The 22,405-nt window shown below is 44.7% G+C and overlaps 1 protein-coding gene across 3 annotated transcripts; it reads left to right on the plus strand.

Moving 5' to 3' along the window:
* Nucleotides 1–1,375: 1,375 nt before the first annotated feature.
* On the plus strand, nt 1,376–21,189 carry CCDC92 (coiled-coil domain containing 92). Of its 3 annotated transcripts, none has more exons than XM_070763159.1 (4): nt 1,376–1,533; nt 16,135–16,281; nt 18,629–18,670; nt 20,010–21,189. In XM_070763159.1, the coding sequence occupies exons 2-4, from the start codon at nt 16,152–16,154 to the stop codon at nt 20,792–20,794; spliced, it is 957 nt and encodes a 318-aa protein (XP_070619260.1). In that variant the 5' UTR covers nt 1,376–1,533; nt 16,135–16,151; the 3' UTR covers nt 20,795–21,189. The 3 variants fall into 3 exon arrangements, with proteins under 3 accessions (XP_070619260.1, XP_070619258.1, XP_070619257.1); XM_070763157.1 differs by lacking the exon at nt 1,376–1,533 and adding an exon at nt 3,292–3,314; XM_070763156.1 differs by lacking the exon at nt 1,376–1,533 and adding an exon at nt 4,305–4,357.
* Nucleotides 21,190–22,405: the final 1,216 nt, after the last annotated feature.

Genomic DNA, 22,405 nt, shown 5'->3' on the forward strand with positions numbered 1-22,405 from the left:
TGGTGGCCTAGAGCCTAATTCTCTGCCTTACAAGGCAGAAGCCCCAGGATCAAATCCCAGTAAGGGTACGGCTAGCTGATGAGGCCAGAACAAGGCCGAAATAGCGCTATCCTAGTCTCCCTTAATTTTTAAAATTCAGCAAAAACGTGATATATACAGTATATAGATAGATAGAAGGTTGGTTGGTTGGTTGGTTGGTTGGTTGGTTGGTTGGTTGGTTGGTTGGTTGGTTGAATAGATAGATAGATAGATAGATAGATAGATAGATAGATAGATAGATAGATAGATAGATAGATAGATAGATAGATGCAAGATAGATAGGTTAGATAGATAGATAGATAGATAGATAGAAAGATAGACAGACAGACAGACAGACAGACAGACAGACATAGATATAGATATATTTTATATTATAATACTGTATAATATATCGGTGGTAGTAAAGCTATTTAATATCATATTAAAATAATAGCATCTAATAAGGAAGAAGATCCTAAAACAGGATTCAGGTTTGACAAGCGAGAACCACTGAAGAGTAAAACAAAAACTTCATCATCAATTAAAGTTTAAGTCTTAAACAAAGAATTGCTGAAAATAATCAGGTATCACAATAATTTTCTTTAAAAGTCTGTCAAAATGTATATTTCAAAATCACATTTTAAAACTTTGTGTTTCTGCCGTAGTTAATATTTACTTCAAAAGAAAACAAATGTCCGCTCCTTTAGAAAAAAATTATTGAAACACAAGGAACTTAGGCAGAGTGTGATAATTGCTAGCGAGCATTTTGATGTCATAATATTTGTTTGATACATTTGGTTGTATTGAATTAATGATTATGTATACTTAGTTTTATATAATGTTTTTAGTTAATTATATTAATTGGATCCGGTTGTAAATTGTATATTGTTTTATGGATATGCTGTGAGCCGCCACGAGTTCACGGAGACGGGTGGCATACAAATTCAATCAATCAATCAATTTAGCTACAATATCAAGATCTATCAATATCAATATCTATGCAATATAAAAATATGGTCATGTATATACAGTACATTCATTGCACATTAAAATTATGGTATGGTATTATTGCAATAAATCATCAGATATTATATATTTATTTATACATTTTTATATATAAATTAGTTTTTAACCATCAGCAAAAATTGCCACCATCTGATTATTCCATACATCAATTCCATACCTAAAGAATTAAGGTGCCATTAATATTCGAGTGGGCGGGGCCTCCAACGGAGGGGGAGGATCACCCGGCAACCGCTGCCAGGAGGGGGGGAAAGCGCCCCGCCGGTCGCCGTGGCAACGCGGCAGCTGTTTCGCCGCGGCTGCACCTGAGCCTCCGCGCCTGCGCAGTCCCCCCTGCCCTCGACGTCACCCCGTCCCCCCTCCTCTCCTCCCCTCCCTCCCTCCTCCTCGTCGCTCCCGTTGGGGAGCCGCACGCGCCCCCCCCCTCCCCTCGGACTCCCTCCCCCCGGCAGGACCGGAGCGGGGCGGGGGGAGCAGCGGCGGCGGCGGCGGGTGAGTATGCGAACCCCTCCCCCCTCCCCTCACGTATCCAGGTGCCTTCCCGTCATGCACCGCGCGGGGGTAGTGGGGGCAGGGGACGGGGGGGAGCTTTGGAGACTTTCCTGAGGGGGAGTGGAAATACGGGGGGGGAGAGAGGGAGGGGGCGTGTTTTCCTGCAAGGGGAGACCCCTCCCCACTCAAAGAGGGAGACCTCCCCCCCTTTGGGAAGGATGAGAGGAAGCCCCTCCCCTAGTTCAGGAACACCCCCCCCCATGGTAAAGGGAATGGTTTTTCCTCAAAAAAGTTGCACTTGGAGGACCCCTCACCAATTAAGGGAGGACCTCTCCATGGTGCTTTCCCCTCATGGAATGGCCATTGATGAGAGTCCACCACTCTCTAAGGAACTTAATGAGCTCTATCTCTATCTCCATCAACGTATCGATCCATTTATCCATCCATCTAATCATTCTATCCATCCATCATCTATCCATCATCTATGTCTGTCTGTCTGTCTATCATCCATCTGTCATATCTATCCATCTATCCATCTATCTATCTATCTATCTATCTATCTATCTATCTATCTATCTATCTTCCTACCTACCTACCTATCATCCTATCATTCCATCCATCCATCATCTCTCTCTATTTGTGTCTGTCTGTCTTCTATCTCTATATCTAATCATCTTATCTATCCATGCAATCCATTATCTAATCTGTCTGTCTGTCTGTCTACCTATCTATCTATTTCCTGTATCTATCTGTCTGTCTGTCTTACCTACCTACCTACCTATCATCCTATCCATCCATTATCTCTCTCTATTTGTCTGTCTGTCTTTCTGTCTGTCTGTCTATCTATCTACCTATTTCCTGTATGTATCTATCTATCTATCTATCTATCTATCTATCTATCTATCTATCTATCTATCTTCTTACCTACCTACCTATCATCCTATCCATCCATCATCTTTCTCTATTTGTCTGTCTGTCTATCTATCTGTCTGTCTGTCTGTCTACCTATCTACCTACCTATTCATCTATCTATCCATCCAACCATCTATCTATATCTATCTATATCTATCTCTTTATATTTGTGTCTATCTATCTGATCATCCTATCTATCCATCCATCCAATAATCATTCTATCTATCCATCATCTATCTGTCTATCATCCATCCAACCATTCTTCCATACCCATCATGTATCATTCTATTTCTATGTATCCATCCATCCAATCATCCTATTTAATCATCCCATCCACGCATATCTATCAGTCTTAGGTATCTGCTGCTTTATCTTTATTTTATAAGTCGAGGACTCCCCTGTATTAATCTAATGTCACCCTCCAGGTTTCCCTCTGGCTTCAAAACCTGAATTTTAATTCTCTTCTTTGCTGCTGTTTTATTTTTAATCTTTTCCCCACCCTTCGATCGGAAGAATCAACTTGGTGTTCTCTTTAAGAGAAAGGAAAGGTTCCCAAAGGGTGGGGAGGCGAGGAGGACCCCTCCCCTTAACACACACACACACACATATTTTCCTTTTTGGCGTGGGCCCACAATGCAAGGGGGGAAGGTTGTGGCAGGGTGGCGCGATGCTCCAGTCTCCTGCGCGCAGGCCCGCCTGCCTTTTTTTCCCTTCACCCTCCTGGAAAAGAGAGCGACCGGACCAAGTCTGTCTTCTGGCTGGCATGGCGCCCCCTCCCTCTTGTCTCTCCCCCCCCCTTCCCCTTCAGCTCACAAGCTAGCTAGCTGTCTGGCTGTCTGATCGCCTCCTCCATGCTCCTCCAGCCAAAGGTGGGACATCGCCCGGGATGGGAGGGTCTCTCCTCGCTTTTGCTAACCGTTGCATGGAGAAGGCGTGAACTGCGCAGGGAGTGGGGTGGGGTCGTCGAGTGCCTTTCGCGATGGGCTGGAAAAGGGTGATTTCAGGAAAAAGGCGAGGCGGGGGCTTTGGAAAGTTCAAGGGTGGGTCCTTAACTTCCTTGCCTGCATTGCAGGTTGGGGGGAAGCCAGTTTTTTACCCCCACCTGCAATGAAAGAGAGAAAGAGAGAGAGAAAGAAAGAGAGGGAGAGAGAGAAGAGTGTGTGAGAGAGAAAAGAAGAGAGAAAGTGACAGAGAGAAAGAAAGAGAGAGAGACAGAAAAGTAGAAAGAGAGAAAAGAAGAGAGAAAGAGTGTGTGGGAGAGAAAAGAAGAGAGAAAGTGAGAGAGAAAAGGAGAGAGAGAAAGAAAGATTGAGAGAGAGAGAAAAGTAGAAAGAGAGAAAAGAAGAGAGAAAGAGAGAGAAAGTGTGGGAGAGAAAAGGAGAGAGGAAGAGAGGAAGTGAGAGAGAAAAGAGAAAAAAGAGAGAAAGAGTGTGTGAGAGAGAGGGAGAGAAAAGGAGAGAGAAAGGGAGAGAAAAGGAGAGAGAAAGAGAGAGAGAACAAGACAAAGAGAGAGAGAAAAGAAGAGAGAGAGGAGGGTCTGCCTCAGACTCATTTATTACAGCTTTTGAACATTGAGATTTCTCAGCATTGTGTGTGTGTGTTTGTGTGTGTGTATCTGGATGCTGGCCACCTCCATTTGTCTGATGACTTTAAACTAGGTGGGGAGGGGAAGCCATGTTTTTTGTTGGGGGCAACTATGTGTGTGTGTGTGTGTGTGTGTGTGATACGTGTGCAAACGAAAACAGTTTCCCTTCCTCGCTTCTTACGCAGCAAGATTTCGCTCCGGGGGTAAAACCCACTGCAGTCGGTGGTGCTGAATGGACTGCGCTGGTTCCCCTCCTGGGGGGTTCCTCTTGGGGGGCAGTTTAAATCCCTCGGGTGCAGGGATTGTTCAGCATGCCGGTATAAGGGGGTGAGTTTGTCAACCGGCTACTTTTTAGGGGGGTTTTGGGGGGGGTGTCTTTTTTTTTTAAGCACAAAGGATCGGATCGGTCTCTTGACATCCAAATTGTAAGGTTTTTAACTCAGAGAATTGAACTTTTGAATTGAAGTTTTGGGGAGTCTTGATGACTGTTGAAGAATCGTGTGCCTCGAGGGAGGGGCTGCCTGCGTAAAATTAAGGGGGTGCCTATAAAAACATGAAATATTAATTCTCTGTTCAGTCTGGAAGTTTTTATGAATCATCTCCCGGCATGGGCACGTTCTACGTTTCGAAACCTTTCTCTTCTCAAAGCCTGTTACTTTTTTAGCCGGTCCAGAGACTGGACTTGAATATATCGTGGTTTACAAAGGGCCTGAGTGGTAGTTGTGATTCTGGGTGGCTGAAACCAGAGGCTGCTCTTTTGTGAGATGATAAAGGAGGGAAAACTGCACCGCAGGGAGAATAAATCACTCAGATTTTTCTCTAGAGGAAGAGAAAAGGGCGAAAATTGCAAACTTCCCGAAAGTTAGGAGATGGGGTTAAAAGAAGCCGACGTTTCTTGCAGAAATGTGGCCTTCGGGCGTGGAAGTAAGCGTGTCTCCGAGCCTTGGTAACGGCGGTGAACTTTGTGCCACCTCTAAAGCTGATTTTACAACATTGGATTGAGCCAGATGGTGTGTCCACCGCTTGTTTGGGTGAAGCAAGTAATATTTCAGGGAGTAAATTACAACGCCCATCGGCATTCGAAGCACAAGGCTTGTGAATGGCAGCAGGGAACTGCCCAGACATGAAACGCCCAAGATGGTGTATTTTAAACGTGTGTTTTGGATTGGATAAATTGGAAGAGAGTCTTAAGGTCTTGTAAGTGCTGGAGGCAAAACTTTGCTCTCGTCCTCGGGTTTGAAGAGAGGTTTGGTCTTTTACTGCAATGCATAAAACTGAACGGGTCCAAAGACGGGCTACAAAAATGGTGGAAGGTCTTAAGTATAAAACTTATCAGGAAAGACTTCCAGAACTCCATCTGGAGGACAGAAGGGAAATGGGGGGGACGTGATCGAAACATTTAAATACGTTAAAGGGTTAAATAAGATTCAGAAGGGGACACAATCTGAAGTTAGTTGGGGGAAAGATCAGAAGCAACGTGAGAAAATATTTTTTCACTGAAAGAGTAGTAGATCCTTGGAACAAACTTCCAGCAGACGTGGTTGGTAAATCCACAGTAACTGAATTTAAACATGCCTGGGATAAACATATATCCATTGTAAGGAGGGAAGTGTTTTTAATAGGAAAGTGAGCACAAGAACAAGGGGGCACACTCTGAGGTGAGTTGGGGGAAGTGTCAGAGGCAACCTGAGAAAATATTATTTTACTGAAAGAGGAGTAGATGCTTGGAACAAACTACCAGCAGATGTGGTTGGCCAATCCACAGGAACTGAATTTAAACATGCCTGGGATAAACATAGATCCATCCTAAGATAAAATACAGGAATATAAGGGCAGACTAGATGGACCAGGAGGTCTTTTTTTGCCATCAATCTTCTAGGTTTTTATGCACAGTCAAAAAAAAAATTATTATTATTTTGCAAGTGGGTTTTGCTAAGCATCGTATTTCGGCTTTCCAAGAGTCGACTCCGGAAAGCTGTTGTGCACTATGGTCTATTTCCATCCGCCCGTTTGCTATCACAGGCTTGTTATGATTTGAGTTCTCCAGCTTGGTTGGGTGATTGTTGTGAAGATCAGGGCGGGGTGTGGCAGTCTTTACACAAACATCAGAGACATTACTTATCGGACCGGCTCCTGCCGCAGGAGTCCCAGCGACAGGTTAGGTCCCACAGAGTCGGCCTTCTCCAGGTCCCGTCCACTAGACAATTTCGCTTGGTGGGGCAGAGGAAGGGCCTTCTCAGTGGGGGCCCCAGCCCTGGGGAATCAGCTCCCCCTAGAGATTCCCACTGCCCCCACCCTCCTCACCTTCCCTAAGAGTCTTAAGACTCCCCTATGTTGCCAGGCTTGGGGCAGCTAGATCTCTGCCCCCTGGCCAACGAAACGAGATACTATATGTTGTATGATTGAACTGGTATGATTGTTTTGTTAAATATTGGATTTTTTTGGACTGTAATTTTAAATTTAATCAGATTTGCCTTCACGTTGTATTATCATATGACATGCTGTGAGCCGCCCCGAGTTCTCGGAGAAGAGCAGCGTACAAATCTAATTAATAAATAAAATAAATAACTAAATTAGGAGGTCTAAACTCTCGGGCCCTTCCCTGTTCGTGCTTAACTGGACTTGTTGATTTGTTTGTATATCGTGATCATTAGGGACCCTGAAAAAGGAGCGTTTGGCCAGTTTGGTTTGCAACGTCTCTCTCCTAAAGCTGGAACGGGTGGGATAACTCTTGTTTTTTTACTCTTTTTTGATTGACAAGGTGATTTTTAAACATGTACGCTTTCCAAGGGAAGGTTTTGCTACCCACCGTTGAGGTTTTTTCGTGGTGGAAGGACAGGTAAATAAAATGGAATGGACCAAAGGATGATTTTGCAAAACAGCCCACTTTGTTGCCAAAATCTTGCCTGCACTATGCTATAAGTTGGTGGCAAGTGGCCACGCCACCATTTTGGGAGGTGGCAGCTGGGGATTCGTGGCCCACTGAGATGGGTAGTAGGGCTGGTAGGTCTTTCCAGAAAGTGTTTGGGGGGGGGGGGGAAGCAGGCGAGGTTAGTGCATCCTTTTTGTCGTGTGCGTGAGCGATGTCCTCTTAATTGTTCTCCCTTTCCTGCTCCATCACTGCCACGTTGGGGGGGGGGCGTTTGCTAAAAATAACTCTGCAGAGACATTAAAGGCCCCAGACATCTGCAGGTCGTAGTTGGAAGGGAACCAGAGCAGCCTGTCTGGAAAATTAGGATGGGAGAAGAGGAAGCGGGTGTGATGGAACAAGCCTTTGCATTCAAAAGGGGAAAAAAGAAGAGGGAGAGAGAGAGAGAGTGTGTGTGAGAAAGAGAGTGAAAAGGAGAGAGAGAAAGAGAGAAATGAAGAGAGAGAAAAGAGAAAGAGAGAAAGGAAAGAGGGAGAGAGAAATGAAGAGAGAGAAAAGAGGAGAGAGAGGGAAAGAAAAGAGAAAGAGTAAGAGAGAGAGATGGAAAAGAGAGAAAAGGAGAGAAAGAAAGAGAGGGGGGAGAGAAAGAGACAGAAAAGAGAGACAGGAAGAGAGTAATAGAGAGAGAGAGAGAAAAGAGGAGAAAGAGAGAGGGAGAGAAAAGAGAGAGAGTAAGAGAGAGAGATGGAAAAGAGAGAAAAGGAGAGAAAGAGGGGGGGAGAGAAAGAGACAGAAAAGAGAGACAGAAAGAGAGTAAGAGAGAGAGAGAGAGAAAAAAGAGGAGAAAGAGAGAGGGAGAAAAGAGAGAAAGAGTAAGAGAGAGAGAGAAAAGAGGAGAAAGAGAGAGGGAGAGAAAAGAGAGAGAGTAAGAGAGAGAGAGAAAAAAGGAGAAAGAGAGAGGGAGAGAAAAGAGAGAGAGTAAGAGAGAGGGAAAAGAGAAAAGAAGAGAAAGAGAGAATGGAAAGAGAGACAGAGAGAGAAAGAAAGAGTAAGAGAGCGAGGGGGAAAAGAGAGAAAAGGAGAGAAAGAGAAAGGAGGGAGAGAGAGAAAGAAAGAGAGAGGGAGGGTCGGCCTCAGAATCATTTATTACAGCTTTGGAAAGTCGCAGCTCCTCAGTATTGTGTGTGTGTGTGTCTACCTGGATGCTGGCCATCTCCATTTGTCTGACGACTTCAAACTTTGGTTACCGAGTTTGTCCATTTCTCTGGACCTGCACAATTCAGTATCCAGAGTTGGAAAGGCCCTTGGAGGTCATGTAGTCCAACCCCCTGCTCTTGTGCAGAAGACCGATGCCATTTCTCATAAATGGCTGTCCGGTTCCTCCAGTTCAAAGCCTGCAATGATGGAGAACTTGCAACTAATTGTTCTTCACCGTCAGGGAATTTCTCCTTCGTTCTAGGTTGCTTCTCTCCTTGGTTAATTTCCATCCATTATTTCTTGTCTTGCCTCCTGTTGCTCTGATGAGTGAGTTCCCTCCCCCCTTTGTTGGGTCAGCCTTCAAGTATTGGACCACTGCTATTATGTCACCCTGAATCATCCCGAAACAGAAGGCTGTGCTCTTGCAGGCTTCAACCCTTGTTCTTGTGTGTTTTCTCCCTTCCGGGTGCAAAGTTTGTGAGTCCTTTAGTTGGTGACTCTTGCAACTGAGATTGTTCTTCATCCTTGAAGCAATTGAGCTAATTAGACAGGGACAGATAATGGCGGTGATTAGATGGCGGAGCAAAACAACCCCAGCGATGTTTTCCACGCTGGAGGGTAGAGTCCCTTGATCAGTGTCTCTCAACACTTGGGGCCATTCCGGTTCAAGTTGCCACGATTGAGAACCAGGGGAAGAGCCTTCTCTGTGGTGGCCCCGGCCCTTTGGAACCAACTCCCCCCAGAGATTAGAATTGCCCCCACCCTCCATGCCTTTCGTAAGCTCCTTGAAACCCACCTCTGCCGTCAGGCATGGGGGAACTGAGATATTCTTTCCCCCTGGGCCTTTACAATTTACGCATACTATGTTTGCATGTATGTTTGGTTTTATAATAAGGTGGTTTTTTTTAGTTGTTTAGTATTGGATTGATACATGCTGTTTTTTGTCACTGTTGTTAGCCGCCCCGAGTCTGTGGAGAGGGGCGGCACACAAATCCAATAAATAGATAGATAGATAGATAGATAGATAGATAGATAGATAGATAGATAGATAGATAGATAGATAGATAGATAGATAGATAAATTTTGAGTACAATTCAATTCAGGCCGCAGTTGTAAGGGACCTTGGAGGTCTTCTAGCCCCACCCTCTGTTCAAGCAAGAGACCCTATACAATTTGAGACAAGTGACCGTCCAGTTTCTCCTTCGCTGTCAAGCCCGGTACAAAGGTTGGTGAGAAATCCATGGTTTGCCACGCTATCTCTAGAAGGCCTTATGTTGATGGGAACCTGGGAGGGGATGATTTTCAGATGCAGCCACAAAAGCCTCCTTTCGAGGGGTTCAAGGCCATCCTATGCTCAGCAACCTGGGCGGAAGCAGAAGGAGGTCTTGCCACACTGAGCAGGCCACGTGACAAGTTTGTGGGCGGGGAGGACAAGGGATGTGAACTTCCAACAGGGTGGGAAACTTGGATTCAGGTTTCCCAGTGTAGGTGCCAAGATAGCTCCGGCGATAAGTTGGAACTTTGAGAAATGTTCTTTGACCCAGACTCTGATTTAGTTTGGATGCTACATGGAACCTTGATAACTTCTGAATGAAGCCAAGTTAATTGTCTTCACCTTGTTAGGAAGTTTCTCCTTAGTTCTTCTAGGTTGCTTCTCTCTTTGATTAGTTTCCACCCATTGCTTCTTATGCTGCCTTTTGGTGCTTTGCAAAATAAATTGACTCCCTCTTTGTGGCAGCCCCTCAAATACTGGAATGTCCCTCCTAGTCCTTCTTTTCATGTTTCTGTCTCTTTGTTGCTGTTCTCTGCACTTTCCCCAAAATTTCAACCTTTATTTTTTGATAAGTGAATTAGAATAGAATTAGAATAGTATTAGAATTAGAATTACGGTATTTTAATTTAGAATAGAATTAGAATAGTATTAGAATTAGAATTATTTTAATGTAGAATAGAATTAGAATAGAATTAGAATTAGAATTATTTTAATGTAGAATAGAATTAGAATAGTATTAGAATTAGAATTATTTTAATGTAGAATAGAATTAGAATAGAATTAGAATTAGAATTATTTTAATGTAGAATAGAATTAGAATAGTATTAGAATTAGAATTATTTTAATGTAGAATAGAATTAGAATAGTATTAGAATTAGAATTATTTTAATGTAGAATAGAATTAGAATAGTATTAGAATTAGAATTATTTTAATGTAGAATAGAATTAGAATAGTATTAGAATTAGAATTATTTTAATGTAGAATAGAATTAGAATAGTATTAGAATTAGAATTATTTTAATGTAGAATAGAATTAGAATAGTATTAGAATTAGAATTATTTTAATGTAGAATAGAGTTAGAATAGTATTAGAATTAGAATTATTTTAATTTAGAATAGAATTAGAATAGTATTAGAATTAGAATTATTTTAATTTAGAATAGAATTAGAATAGTATTAGAATTAGAATTATTTTAATGTAGAATAGTTAGAATAGTATTAGAATTAGAATTATTTTAATGTAGAATAGAGTTAGAATAGTATTAGAATTAGAATTATTTTAATGTAGAATAGAGTTAGAATAGTATTAGAATTAGAATTATTTTAATGTAGAATAGAGTTAGAATAGTATTAGAATTAGAATTATTTTAATGTAGAATAGAGTTAGAATAGTATTAGAATTAGAATTATTTTAATTTAGAATAGAATTAGAATAGTATTAGAATTAGAATTATTTTAATGTAGAATAGAATTAGAATAGTATTAGAATTAGAATTATTTTAATTTAGAATAGAGTTAGAATAGTATTAGAATTAGAATTATTTTAATTTAGAATAGAATTAGAATAGTATTAGAATTAGAATTATTTTAATGTAGAATAGAATTAGAATAGTATTAGAATTAGAATTATTTTAATGTAGAATAGAGTTAGAATAGTATTAGAATTAGAATTATTTTAATGTAGAATAGAGTTAGAATAGTATTAGAATTAGAATTATTTTAATTTAGAATAGAATTAGAATAGTATTAGAATTAGAATTATTTTATTGGCCAAGTGTAATCGGACACAGAAGGAATTTGTCTTTGGTGCAGATGCTCCCAGCGTACATAGAAGAGAAAGAAACATTTGCCAAGAATCATGAGGTTCAACACTTAATGATGGTCATAGGAGTCAAATAAGCAATGAGGAAACAATATTAATAAAAATGTTAAGGATACAAGCAACAGGTTACAGTCATACAGTCATAAGTGGGAGGAGATGGGTGATAGGAATGATGAGAAAAAAATAGTAGTAATAGTAGCGCAGACTTAGTAAATAGTTTGACAGCGTTGAGGGAATTATTTGTTTAACAGAGCGATGGCATTTGGGCGGGAAAACTGTTCTTGTGTTTAGCTGTCTTGGTTTGCGATGCTCTATAGTGACATTTTGAGGGTAGGAATTGATAGAGTTTATATCCAGGATGTGAGGAGTGAGTAAATATTTTCACCGCCCTCTTTTTGACTCGGTCCTCAATGGAAGGCAGGTTGGCAGCCATTGTGCTTTCTGCAGTTCTGATTCTCCTCTGAAGTCCGTGTCGGTCTTGTTGGGTTGCAGAACCGAACCAGACAGTTATAGAGGTACAGATGACAGACTCAATGATTCCTCTGTAGAACTGGATCAGCAGCTCCTGGGGCAGTTTGACAGTTTGAACACACAGTGTTGTGGTTAGCTCTGCCCCTGCTCCTGCCCCAAGGACTGTGGATGTGGGGGAGACGTCCACATGCCGCAGGCCTGTTTTGCCCCCCCCCCCGATGGAATCTGCTGATGAAGTCTCCTCTGACCAAGAAGACATGAGTGACAGGGAGGAGGAGAGTGGGGCAGACAGTTCAGAAGGAGATCAATTATCTAGCTCCTCCTTGGATTCGGAACAAGAGTTAATGATACAGCCACGCATGCGGAGAGCGATGCATAGGCAGCAACAACTGAGAGATTATTATCAAAGAAAATGAGGCCACCTGTGGTTGGGTGGGGCTGTGGTCATTAGTGAGGCTGCTATAAAGAGCAGCCCGTGGGTTTGGCCATTGTGGAGGATTATCTGATCCTTGTGTTTCGTGACTGCTTTACTGACTTTGACCTTTTGTGTGCTGATTTTCCCCCGCTTGGAAACTAAACCAGAGCAAAGTGTGTTTCACTTTGTGAAAGGAGGAGGACTGTGAATTGCCTCACAGCTGCAAGCTAAGTATCACAGAACTGATAAGGGACTTGTACAAATTACCAGTTTGGTTGGAGACGAGGGCTCTTGGCTATACCAAAAGAGGGCTTGGTTTAAGGGAATTTTCATTATAAAGAACATTGTTTTGAATTTTCAAACGTGTGTGTGTCTGAAATTTGTACCTGTGAATTTTCGGGAGGATTCTACCAGAGAGCCCGACAGAACACACAGTAATCCAGGTGTGGCCTTACTAAAGGCTTTATAAAGTGGTACTAATACATGATTTTGATTCTGTTGCCTCTGTCGATGCCAACAAAGATTGTGGTTAGCTTTTTGGGGGGCTCCTGCTGCAGCCAAATTTTTTCAAAAAGCATATCCTCCAGCCCGGTGCTGGACTTTAGCATTCTGTAGAGTTGGTCCAGGTCTCCGAGCAATCAATGTTAATGGCTTCTCTTCCCTGCTTTTTGCAAAGAAAATTAAAACCCCAGGGAATGAATAACCTTGTGTTCTTCTACACCTTCCGAGTTGGCCCTCAACGGAGGGAGAGAGATCTGGAGTAGAAAGGTCAGCATCGACCTACATTAAATTCCTACAAAGATTCATTAGTTAACTATTTGCAGGAGCAGGGGAGCTGGGTAGCGGCATGTCCTGGAAACGTTTTTGCCCGAGATAATGGATGAAGTCGTCGGTCTGCCAAAGAACCTCTTTTATACTTCGGCCGAGAATCAATTGAGATCGTATGACTTGCATTAAGCAGATTCCCTTCTTCCCTCCAGCTATGGAGCCACTGTAGGGGCGAGTCACACCACGCTGTCACCTGATTTTTTATTTTTATTTTTTTTGGGGGGGGGGCAGAGGGGAATATTCAGTAAGGCCTTAGACGAGGCTGCTTCTTCCAGACAGATTGTGTCACCGAGAAATGTCTACGAGGGATGAGACTTTAGACTTACCGGTATTTTTCAGAGTACAGTGATCCCCCGATTATCGTGAGGGTTCCGTTCCAAGACCCCTCGCGATCATCGATTTTTCGCGATGTAGTGGTGCGGAAGTAAAAACACCATCTGCGCATGCGCGCCCCTTTTTCCATGGCCGCGCATGCGCAGATGGTGTTTTTACTTCCGCACCTGGGAAGACCCAGCAGCTGAGGAGCCGCCTGCCTGCCCGCTTGTCTGCCGCTTTTCCGCTTGTCCGGCCGCTTGTCCGCTTGTCCGGCCGCCGCTTGTCCGCCGCTCTGGGAGTTGAAGACCCAGGGAAGGTTCCTTCGGCCGCCCACCAGCTGATCTGCTCGGCAGCACAGTAGCAGCGAGGAGCCGAAGATGGGGTTTCCCCGTTGCCCACGCAAAGGGGAAACCCCATCTTCGACTCCTCGCTGCTACTGCGCTGCCGAGCAGATCAGCTGGTGGGCGGCCGAAGGAACCTTCCCTGGGTGCCGCCCGCCGCTCGAGAGCAAGAGGGGGAGAGATAGAGAAAGAGAGAGAAGGAAAGAAACAGATGAGAGAGGGAGGAAGAGAGTGTGAGAGAGGAAGAAGCAAAAGAGAGAAAGAGAGAGAGAAAGATGAGAAAGGAAGAGAGTGACGTCATCGGGTGGAAAAATCACGATATAGCGTTTCGCAAAGATCGAGATCGCGAAACTCGGGGGATCACTGTATAAGACGCACCAGAGTATAAGAGGGACTTTAGTTTTTGGGGAGGAAAATAGGGAAAAGAATCTGCATCTTAGTCTGGTCAGTTTCAGTACATTGTCCCCTGGTTAGGGCTTTAAAAAAACCTTATTTGGAGAGAGTAACAATGAAAGGATTTGCAAGCCAGTAAGAACTGGGAACATCGTTATCCACATTTTGACCGCGGCCAGGACAATATATGCGCAAAATTGGAAAGGGGAAAATATTCCCAAAGAAGAGGAAGTTGTTAAAAAAAATATTAGACTGCGCTGAAATGGATATGATGACAAGACGGTTAAAAGTTCAAGAAGAAACAGAATTTTATGAGATATGGAACAAAGTGTATACTGTATATGGATAAACAAGAAGAAATGAATAAAAAGCTAAGACAAATAAATAAATAAATAAATAAATAAGAGAATTGTATTAGTAGAGATATGATTTAAGTGTTATATTAGAATTAGTAGGGATAAGACTTTAGAATTATGTTAGAATTAGTTTATATATTAAGACCTATTATAAAAAGTCAAACAAATTTCTTCTTTTCATTCATATTAATAAGTTGATTTTAAGTATTTTTTTAAGTATTCTTTTTTCTGTATTGAAATTTTTACTTTTTGAATAAGCGGGGAAGATACAACCCCATGTTTATGTTTAATGTTATGTTTGTCAGTATTGTCTATTTTATGAAAACTAATAAAATTTATTGAGAAAAGAACTGGGAACATCGTTAGCATCTAGTTAGAGCTCGAAAAAGACATTTGGAGCAAGTAGAGCAATGAAATAAACTACAAGGACCTAGGGCTTGGAAAACATTCTTTGCAGAGAGTAATAATGAAAGAGCTTGCAAGAAGGTAAGAGCTGGGAACATGGTTAGCACCTGGTTAGGGTTGGAAAGAAACTTACTTGTAGTAAGTTAGAGTAATTTAAAAAAAACTGCAAAGACTTAGGGCTTGGTAAACATTCTTCTCAGGGAGTAACAATGAAAGAACCTGCAAGGTAAGAGCTGGGAAGATTGTTAGCACCTAGTTAGGGCTGGGGGGAAAAGCTTTAAAAAAAAGCTGCATTCAGAGTATAAGATGAACCTGAATTTTCAGCCTGGGAGCATCTTATACTCCAAAAATACAATATATACCGCTTCACAGTGCTTTACAGCCCTCTCTAAGCAGTTTACAGAGAGTAGGCGTATTGACCCCAACAATGTGGATCCTCATTTTACCCACCTCAGAAGGACGGAAGGCTGAGTCAACCTTGAGTCAGGAAGAAGGGAAGGAAGGAAAAATAGGAAAGAAGGAATGAAAAATAGGGAGGAAGGGAAGGAAGGAAGTAACATAAGAACCTAAGAAGAGCCCTGCTGAATGGGGCCAAAGCCCATCGAGTCCAACATTCTGTGTCCCCCAGTGGCCCACCAATTGTCCATGGGGATCTTGAGCAGAAAGAGAAGGCAAGACCCTCCCTTTCCCTTGACCCCCAACAAGTGGTGCCCAAGGGAACCCTGCCTGCCTCAACCCACATAGAGGCGGCACATGGACACCCCTTTCCATCACCACCCATGATACCCTTGGCATCCATGAATCTGTCTAATCCTGCCTTGAAGCTCTCCAGGCTGACAGCTGTCACGACCTCTTCTGGAAGGGAATCCCAAGGGCTCTGGTATTTCCTTCTTCCAACCCCACAAGAAAGTCTCCCTCTGGTGCCAATTCCATAAAGAAGGGAATCCAACTGAAGAGCCCCCACCACCACCACCCACCGGAGGCATCTTCCCCCTCCCTCCCTCCCTCCCACCCATTATGACCACACAGTTCTCCGCAAGCAGGCGGAGAGTTCTACAGGTGGCGAGCTCCAACTGAAAATACCTGTCAGGCCGAAGCCATCGTTGACTTGGATGATGGTAAAATAAGGGAAGGGCCCTTCCCCATTTCCAACTTTCGGGCTCTCCGCGGACCCCGGCAGGCGGCCGATGCGGACCTCTCGAGCCTTTTCGTAGGGTGGCGCCAGTTGTCTCTCCCCCCCCCCCACCGCCCTGCGGAAGCTCGGTTCCGATCGCTTCTTCTTCCTCCTCCTCCTCCTTTTTTTTCTCTTTGCCCAGCGAGAACTTCTGTGCCGTCTAAAGGTGCGCTCCTTCCTCCCTCCCTCTCCTCCCTCCCTCTCTTCCCTTCTCTCCTTCCTTCCCTTTGCTTCCCTCCCTCCAGATTTACTGGATGCCAGGATGGCCGCATCGAACCTGGAGAACCAGCTGCAGAGCGCCCAGAAGAATTTGCTGTTCCTCCAGAGGCAGCACGCGGATACCCTCAAGGGGCTGCACACTGAAATCCGCCGCCTGCAGCAACACTGCACAGGTACCGGGGAGGGAGGGGGGGAAAGGCAGAGGAACAGGGGCTCCTCAATGGTCCTTGCTGTGAGTATTCCCTGTACGCCTCAGGAAGTTTGCGAGTTTGCGGAGAGGGGCGGCATATAAATCCAATAAATCTAATCTAAGTGTCCGATTCGGAGGAGGACGAAGAGACAGAAGCTTTAATGTACAGTGATACCTTGTCTTACAAACTTAATTGGTTCCGTGACGAGGTTCTTAAGGTGAAAAGTTTGTAAGACGAAACAATGTTTCCCATAGGAATCAATGGAAAATCGATTAATGCGTGCAAGCCCAAAATTCTCCCCTTTTGCCAGGCGAAGCGCCCGTTTTTGCACTGCTGGGATTCCCCTGAGGCCCCCCTCCATAGGAAACCCCACCTCTGGACTTCTGTGTTTTTGTGATGCTGCAGGGGAATCCCAACAGGGGAATCTCAGCATCGCAAAAATGAGCACTTCACTGGCAACGGAAGTCCGGAGGTGGGGTTTCCCATGGAGGGGAGCCTCCGGGGAATCCCAGCACTGCAAAAACGGGCGCTTCGCTGGCAATGGAAGTCCGGAGGTGGGCCATCCCAGCGGCGGCAGTGGGTTTGTAAGGTGAAAATAGTTTGTAAGAAGAGGCAAAAAAATCTTAAACCTCGGGTTTGTATCTCGAAAAGTTTGTATGACGAGGCGTTTGTAAGACGAGGTATCACTGTACCCTGATTTAAGAGAGTTGTCGGAGAGCAGTGGAGATGAGGCCATAGGTGAAAATGAGTTAGACGTTAGCATGGGAAGCAATTCATTTTCAGAGAATTTGGGGGGACGGGTAGCTGACAGTCCCTGGGTGGATCCGAGATTTAGGAGATTTGCAAAAAGAAGGGAGGAGATGTTTTGAATCTGCAAGTTTAGAATTGTGTAAATCAACCACTGCGTCATATCCTGAATTGTATCGGAATAGACGCCACTTTGGTTCAAACTGCGTGTTGGAATACGGCGTCATTCCTCGCCTCCGAGAAGTAAGCTTTGGATATATTATGATAAACTGGGCAAATGTAAATTTAATATGACTCAGAGATGAGACGCTAGCAAGGAAGCTGTGCTCTGCTCATTAGAAATGATTTATAGCTTTGCTAACTCAGCTCGTTAGATTTGGAAATGGGCCTTCGCAGAGCAGCCTTGCAACCGGCGACGATTTCTCCCAGTGTAAGAAGAGAAATAAAGATTTACTAGTTTTGAAAATCAAAGCCTTGAGAAGAGGGTTTTTGGAGGCGCTTGACCAGAGCAGTCCTTGATTTATGTCCACCATTGAGCCCAGCGTTGCCGTTCAGGGAAGGGCTCGTCTTCGGCGCTACTGATGCGCCCTCCGAGGCAGGCGTGGGTGTCCAGCGGGAACGTGGGCGCCCAAATTGACATGAGATTTGGCTTCCGTGTACGCGCAGAAAGCAAAAATTTAGGTGAGGACAGACGCATGAGCAAGATTTCGATTATTTTTGCTTCCACGCATTCGCGGAATCACCGAAAATCGCCAACATTCCACTCGCGCCCTTGCGTGAGATTTCACTTGGTGCGTATACGCAGAAGCCAAACCTCGTGCAGGGGGGGGCATGCACGCATTGGGGACGCGCAGCTGCCATTTTTCCAACTGAAGCTATGTACCGATCCGCGTAACCAGCAGCCCATTACTGTTGCCGTTACTAAGTGGGATGTTGGTTCGAATGAGCTTTGCCCCGTGTTACAACCTTTCTGGCTGCCGTCGTTAAGCCGGTCACCGCAGTTGATAGAGGTTAGTGACCCGGTTGTTAAGCGAACCTGGCTTGCCCCTTGACTTTGCTTTTTTTGGGGGGGCTTTCATGACAAACCCCCCCCCCAGGACACCGTCATAGACCGAGTCGGTTGCCTACCGCCTGAATTTTGATCACGGGGAGGCTGCAAAGGTCATAACTGTGAAAAATGGTCTTAAAGTCACCTTTTTCGGTGCCGTTGTTAACTTTGGTCACTAAAATGAACCGTTGTTAAGTCGAGGACTGCCTGTCTTTGCTGGCTGGGGAATTCTGGGAGTTGAAGTCCATCCATCCTGCAAGATAACCCACTGGGCGGATGACACCTTATTTTAAAATTCTCTTGGCTGATGTGTCCCGATGCCCGCTGATAGCATGGCCAGAGAAGTGGATAAAATAGGTTTCCCCAGTGTGAAAAATTGGTCACTCTGCAAGTCGCTGGTCATAAGGTGGTGTCTGTTTTCCGGACAGGCCCGTGAAATGTTCTCTGGGTTTCGTTTTATGACTTGCCCAGTTTCCCCAGGGGAATTCAGACGAGACTTTCAACAATATATCTCCGCTCTTGTCTGTTTTTCAGATCTGACCTACGAGTTGACTCTCAAAAGTTCAGACTTGACAGGTGAGGCATCTGGAATGTATTTGTGGTACACCTTCCTTCAGGGGTGGGTTCCTCCCACGCCGTGTGGCTGGGCTTCGTGGGTGCAATACAAACCACCCTGAAAAAATTGCATTTCTTTGCGGTCAATCTTGGGCTGTGTTTTACAGGGAATGCCAGGAGACGGGCCATTCGTTCTCCTGCAATGATTATTTTCCCAGTGACCAACGCGGGGAAATTTATCTATCTATCTATCTATCTATCTATCTATCTATCTATCTATCTATCTATCTATCTATCTATCTACTCTATCTTCTCTATCTATCTATCTATCTATCTATCTATCTATCTATCTATCCATCCATCCACCCATCTATCTATCCATCCATCCATTTATTTATTTATTTATTAGATTTGTATGCCACCCCTCTCTATAGACTCGGGGCAGCCAACAACAATAATAAAACAGCATATGACAAATCTAATATTTAAAATAACTAAAAACCCTTATTAAAAATCAAACATACACACAAACATACCATGCATAAATTGTATAGGCCTGGGGGTAAAGGAATATCTCAATATCTCTTATATATAGTCCTCAGAGAGGGGTGGCATATACAGTAATCCCGCACTACTATAATATTGTTTTTATCATTGTTGTGAGCCGCCCTGAGTCTTCGGAGAGGGGCGGCATACAAATCTAATAAATTATTATTATTATTGTTATTATTATTACTTCACGGTTCATCTTTTGCGAATTCGCTACTTCACGGGTTTTCAAAGGGAGCTTAAATCCATTAAAAATTATAAATCCATTAAAAATCCATAAAATTCTTCTACAGTCCAAATGTTCTCTATGAAAGAAACTGGCGGGATATCCCATGTAGTTCCAGCTGAGAAACATTATAGAATGACTGTTTAATGCAAAGGGTGGGTTTTAAAAGTCCAAACACTCGTTAAATACATAAAAAAATATCTTTCCTCTACTTCACGGAAATTCATTTTTCACGGGTGGTCTTGGAACGCATCCCCCGCGAAAATAATAATAATAATAATAATAATAATAATTTATTAGATTTGTATGCCGCCCCTCTCTGAAGACTCGGGGCGGCTCACAACAATGATAAAAACAATATTATAGTGGCACAAATCTAATATTAAAAGAAATAACGAAAACCCTATCACATTAAAACCAGACAGCACATACATACGAGGGATCGCTGTAAATCCAATAAATAAATAAATAGCTGTGCTTCTTAACTTCGTCTCTCAGCTCGCTTCGTGGAACGTCGGTCCCGCCTCGAATTTCTTTTCGAAATAAAATCCCGTTCTCTCTTTCTCTCTCTCCTCCCTCTTCCAGAAAATGGGATTTCGAGGAGCGAGGAGCTCAGGAGGACGTGCGAGGAGCTGGAGGCCCAGCTCAAAGCGAAGGAGACGGAGAACAACGAACTGCTGAAGGAGCTCGAGCAGAAGAACGCCATGATCGCGGTGCTGGAGAATACCATCAAGGAGCGGGAGAAGAAGTACTTGGAGGAGCTCAAGATGAAGAGCCACAAACTGAACATGCTCTCCAGCGAGCTGGAGCAACGGGCCAGCACCATCGCCTACCTGACCTCCCAGCTCCACGCCACCAAGAAAAAACTCATGAGCTCCAGCGGGACGTCGGATAGCTCTCCGTCGGGGAGCCCCGTGCTGTCCGGCTACAAGCCCGCTCCTCCCAAAGATAAGCTCCCGGAAACTCCGCGGCGCCGGATGAAGAAGAGCCTGTCCACGCCGCTGAACCCCGAGTTCGAGGAGGCCTACCGACTGGGCTCGGAGAGCCGCAAGCTGCTGTTGCGGGAGCCGCTGGATGCCATGCCTGACCCCACGCCCTTCTTGCTGGCCCGGGAATCGGCCGAGCTGCACCTTCTGAAAGAGAGGCCTTTAGTCATCCCGCCCATCCCGTCCGAGCGCACTTCGTCCGAGCCCCACAGCCCAGCCCGCGAGAGGCAGCACAAGAGCCACGTGGGGGTGGCCCACCGGATCCACCACCACCACGTCCCTCCCGCCCAGCCCCAGCCGCCCGAGGTGGAGACGCTGGCCGTGGACCAGGTGAACGGAAGCAAAATGGTTCGCAAGCATTCGGGGACGGATCGGACTGTTTGAACCCCGGGGGCGCTTGGAGGGGGGGGACTCTTGGCGGTCAGCAGAGGGTCGGGCTGCAAAAAGAAAAGAAAAACCCCCTCCCTCCCTCTTCCGAGCGCCGCCCCCCCTCCCTCCGCGTGCATGCCAAAAACCTTTCCAGAACTAGAGTCACTTCTTCTTCCTCACCTGTTCCTATTGCAGAGTTATCTACCTAATGAAACGCTGTAGCCAAACTCAGGTGTGTCTGCCTGAATTGCTTGCTTCCGATGCGCCTTCCTTTCACGCGGGGCGTGCCGAGGGACACCCCCCCAAAACGCGCGGCCCTCCGTAAGCCCTGACGGAAACCGCCAGCTCACAATCGGCCCCGCCGCGGTGTTGTGTATCGGCTCTTAACAGTAAAAGCCTTCCCTAACCTGTCACTTCGCACGGTTGTGATAAATTCTTATTTTCCAGGGGTGGGGTGGGGCATCTTGGGCCCCCTCCCACGTGGGTGCCACAATGGGGGGGGGGGAGGAAGAGCAGCCGAAGGAGAAAGACACCCCCCACCGCATACTCTTGTCTGCCTTTCCGATATTCGGTCTTTGTTTTCTCGATCGACTCGTCGACTAAAATCCCAACAAACTCTTTTATTTTGCTAATCCTGGCTGAGCTTGTTTGTGTGTCCGTTGTTGGTGGCGTGGCGGAGGGTCTTCGGGAGGGGGTGGTGGAAGGGGGCGGAGAGGAAGAGCGGACGCCCACGGGTGCAGTGGAAGGGGTCTCGGTTGGAGATGGAGAATTAATGAACCGTCGGGGTCATTACGAGGGTCTTCAGCTGATGCGCTGTGTGGAGGGCATTTCAAAATTCAGCTGTAGTTGAGGATGAACGAAAGCTGGAAGGGACCTTGGAGGTGTGTTCCAGTCTTCTAATCCAACCCTGTGCTAAGGTTTCTGAATATCTTGGAAAGTGGAATAAAACTACCGTATTTTTCGGTGTATGAGACTCACCTTTTTCCTCCCTAAATGAGGCTGATAATTTGGGTGCATCTTATACTCTGAATTTAGCTATTGTTTACAGCCCTAACTAGCTGCTAACGATGTTCCCAGCTCTTCCCTTGCAAGCTCTTTCATTGTTTCTCTCTGTAAAGAATGTTTTCCAAGCCCTGAGTCTTTGCAGGTTTTTTTCATTGCTCTATTTGCTCTGAGTAAGTTTCTTTCCAGCCCTAACCAGGTGCTAACGATATTCCCAGCTCTTACCAGCTTGCAGGCTCTTTCCTTGTTACTCTCTGTAAAGAATGTATTCCAAATCCTGTCTTTGAGGGGGGGTTTCATTGCTTTACTTGCTCCAGATATTTCTTTCCAGCCCTAACCAGATGCCATGAATGTACCCAAGCTCCTTCCTTGTTACTCTCTGCGAAGAATGTTTTCCAAGCCCTAAGTCTTTGCAGAGTTTTTTTCATTGCTCTAACTTGCTCCAAGTAAGTTTCTTTCCAGCCCTAACCAGGTGCCATGAATGTACCCAAGCTCCATTGTTTCTCTCTGCAAAGAATGTTTTCCAAGCCCTAAGTCTTTGCAGGTTTTTTTCATTGCTCTATTTGCTCTGAGTAAGTTTCTTTCCAGCCCTAACCAGGTGCTAACAATGTTCCCAGCTCTTAC

Source organism: Erythrolamprus reginae, chromosome 10 (genome assembly GCF_031021105.1).
Source record: "Erythrolamprus reginae isolate rEryReg1 chromosome 10, rEryReg1.hap1, whole genome shotgun sequence".
Lineage (NCBI taxonomy): Eukaryota > Metazoa > Chordata > Lepidosauria > Squamata > Dipsadidae > Erythrolamprus > Erythrolamprus reginae.

Coding starts and splice junctions, on each gene's coding strand:
- CCDC92 (XM_070763159.1), top strand. CDS start 16,152: ATGGCCGCATCGAACCTGGAGAACCAGCTGCAGAGCGCCCAGAAGAAT. Junction 16,282..18,628: donor CCTGCAGCAACACTGCACAG/GTACCGGGGAGG, acceptor TCTGTTTTTCAG/ATCTGACCTACGAGTTGACT. Junction 18,671..20,009: donor CAAAAGTTCAGACTTGACAG/GTGAGGCATCTG, acceptor TCCCTCTTCCAG/AAAATGGGATTTCGAGGAGC.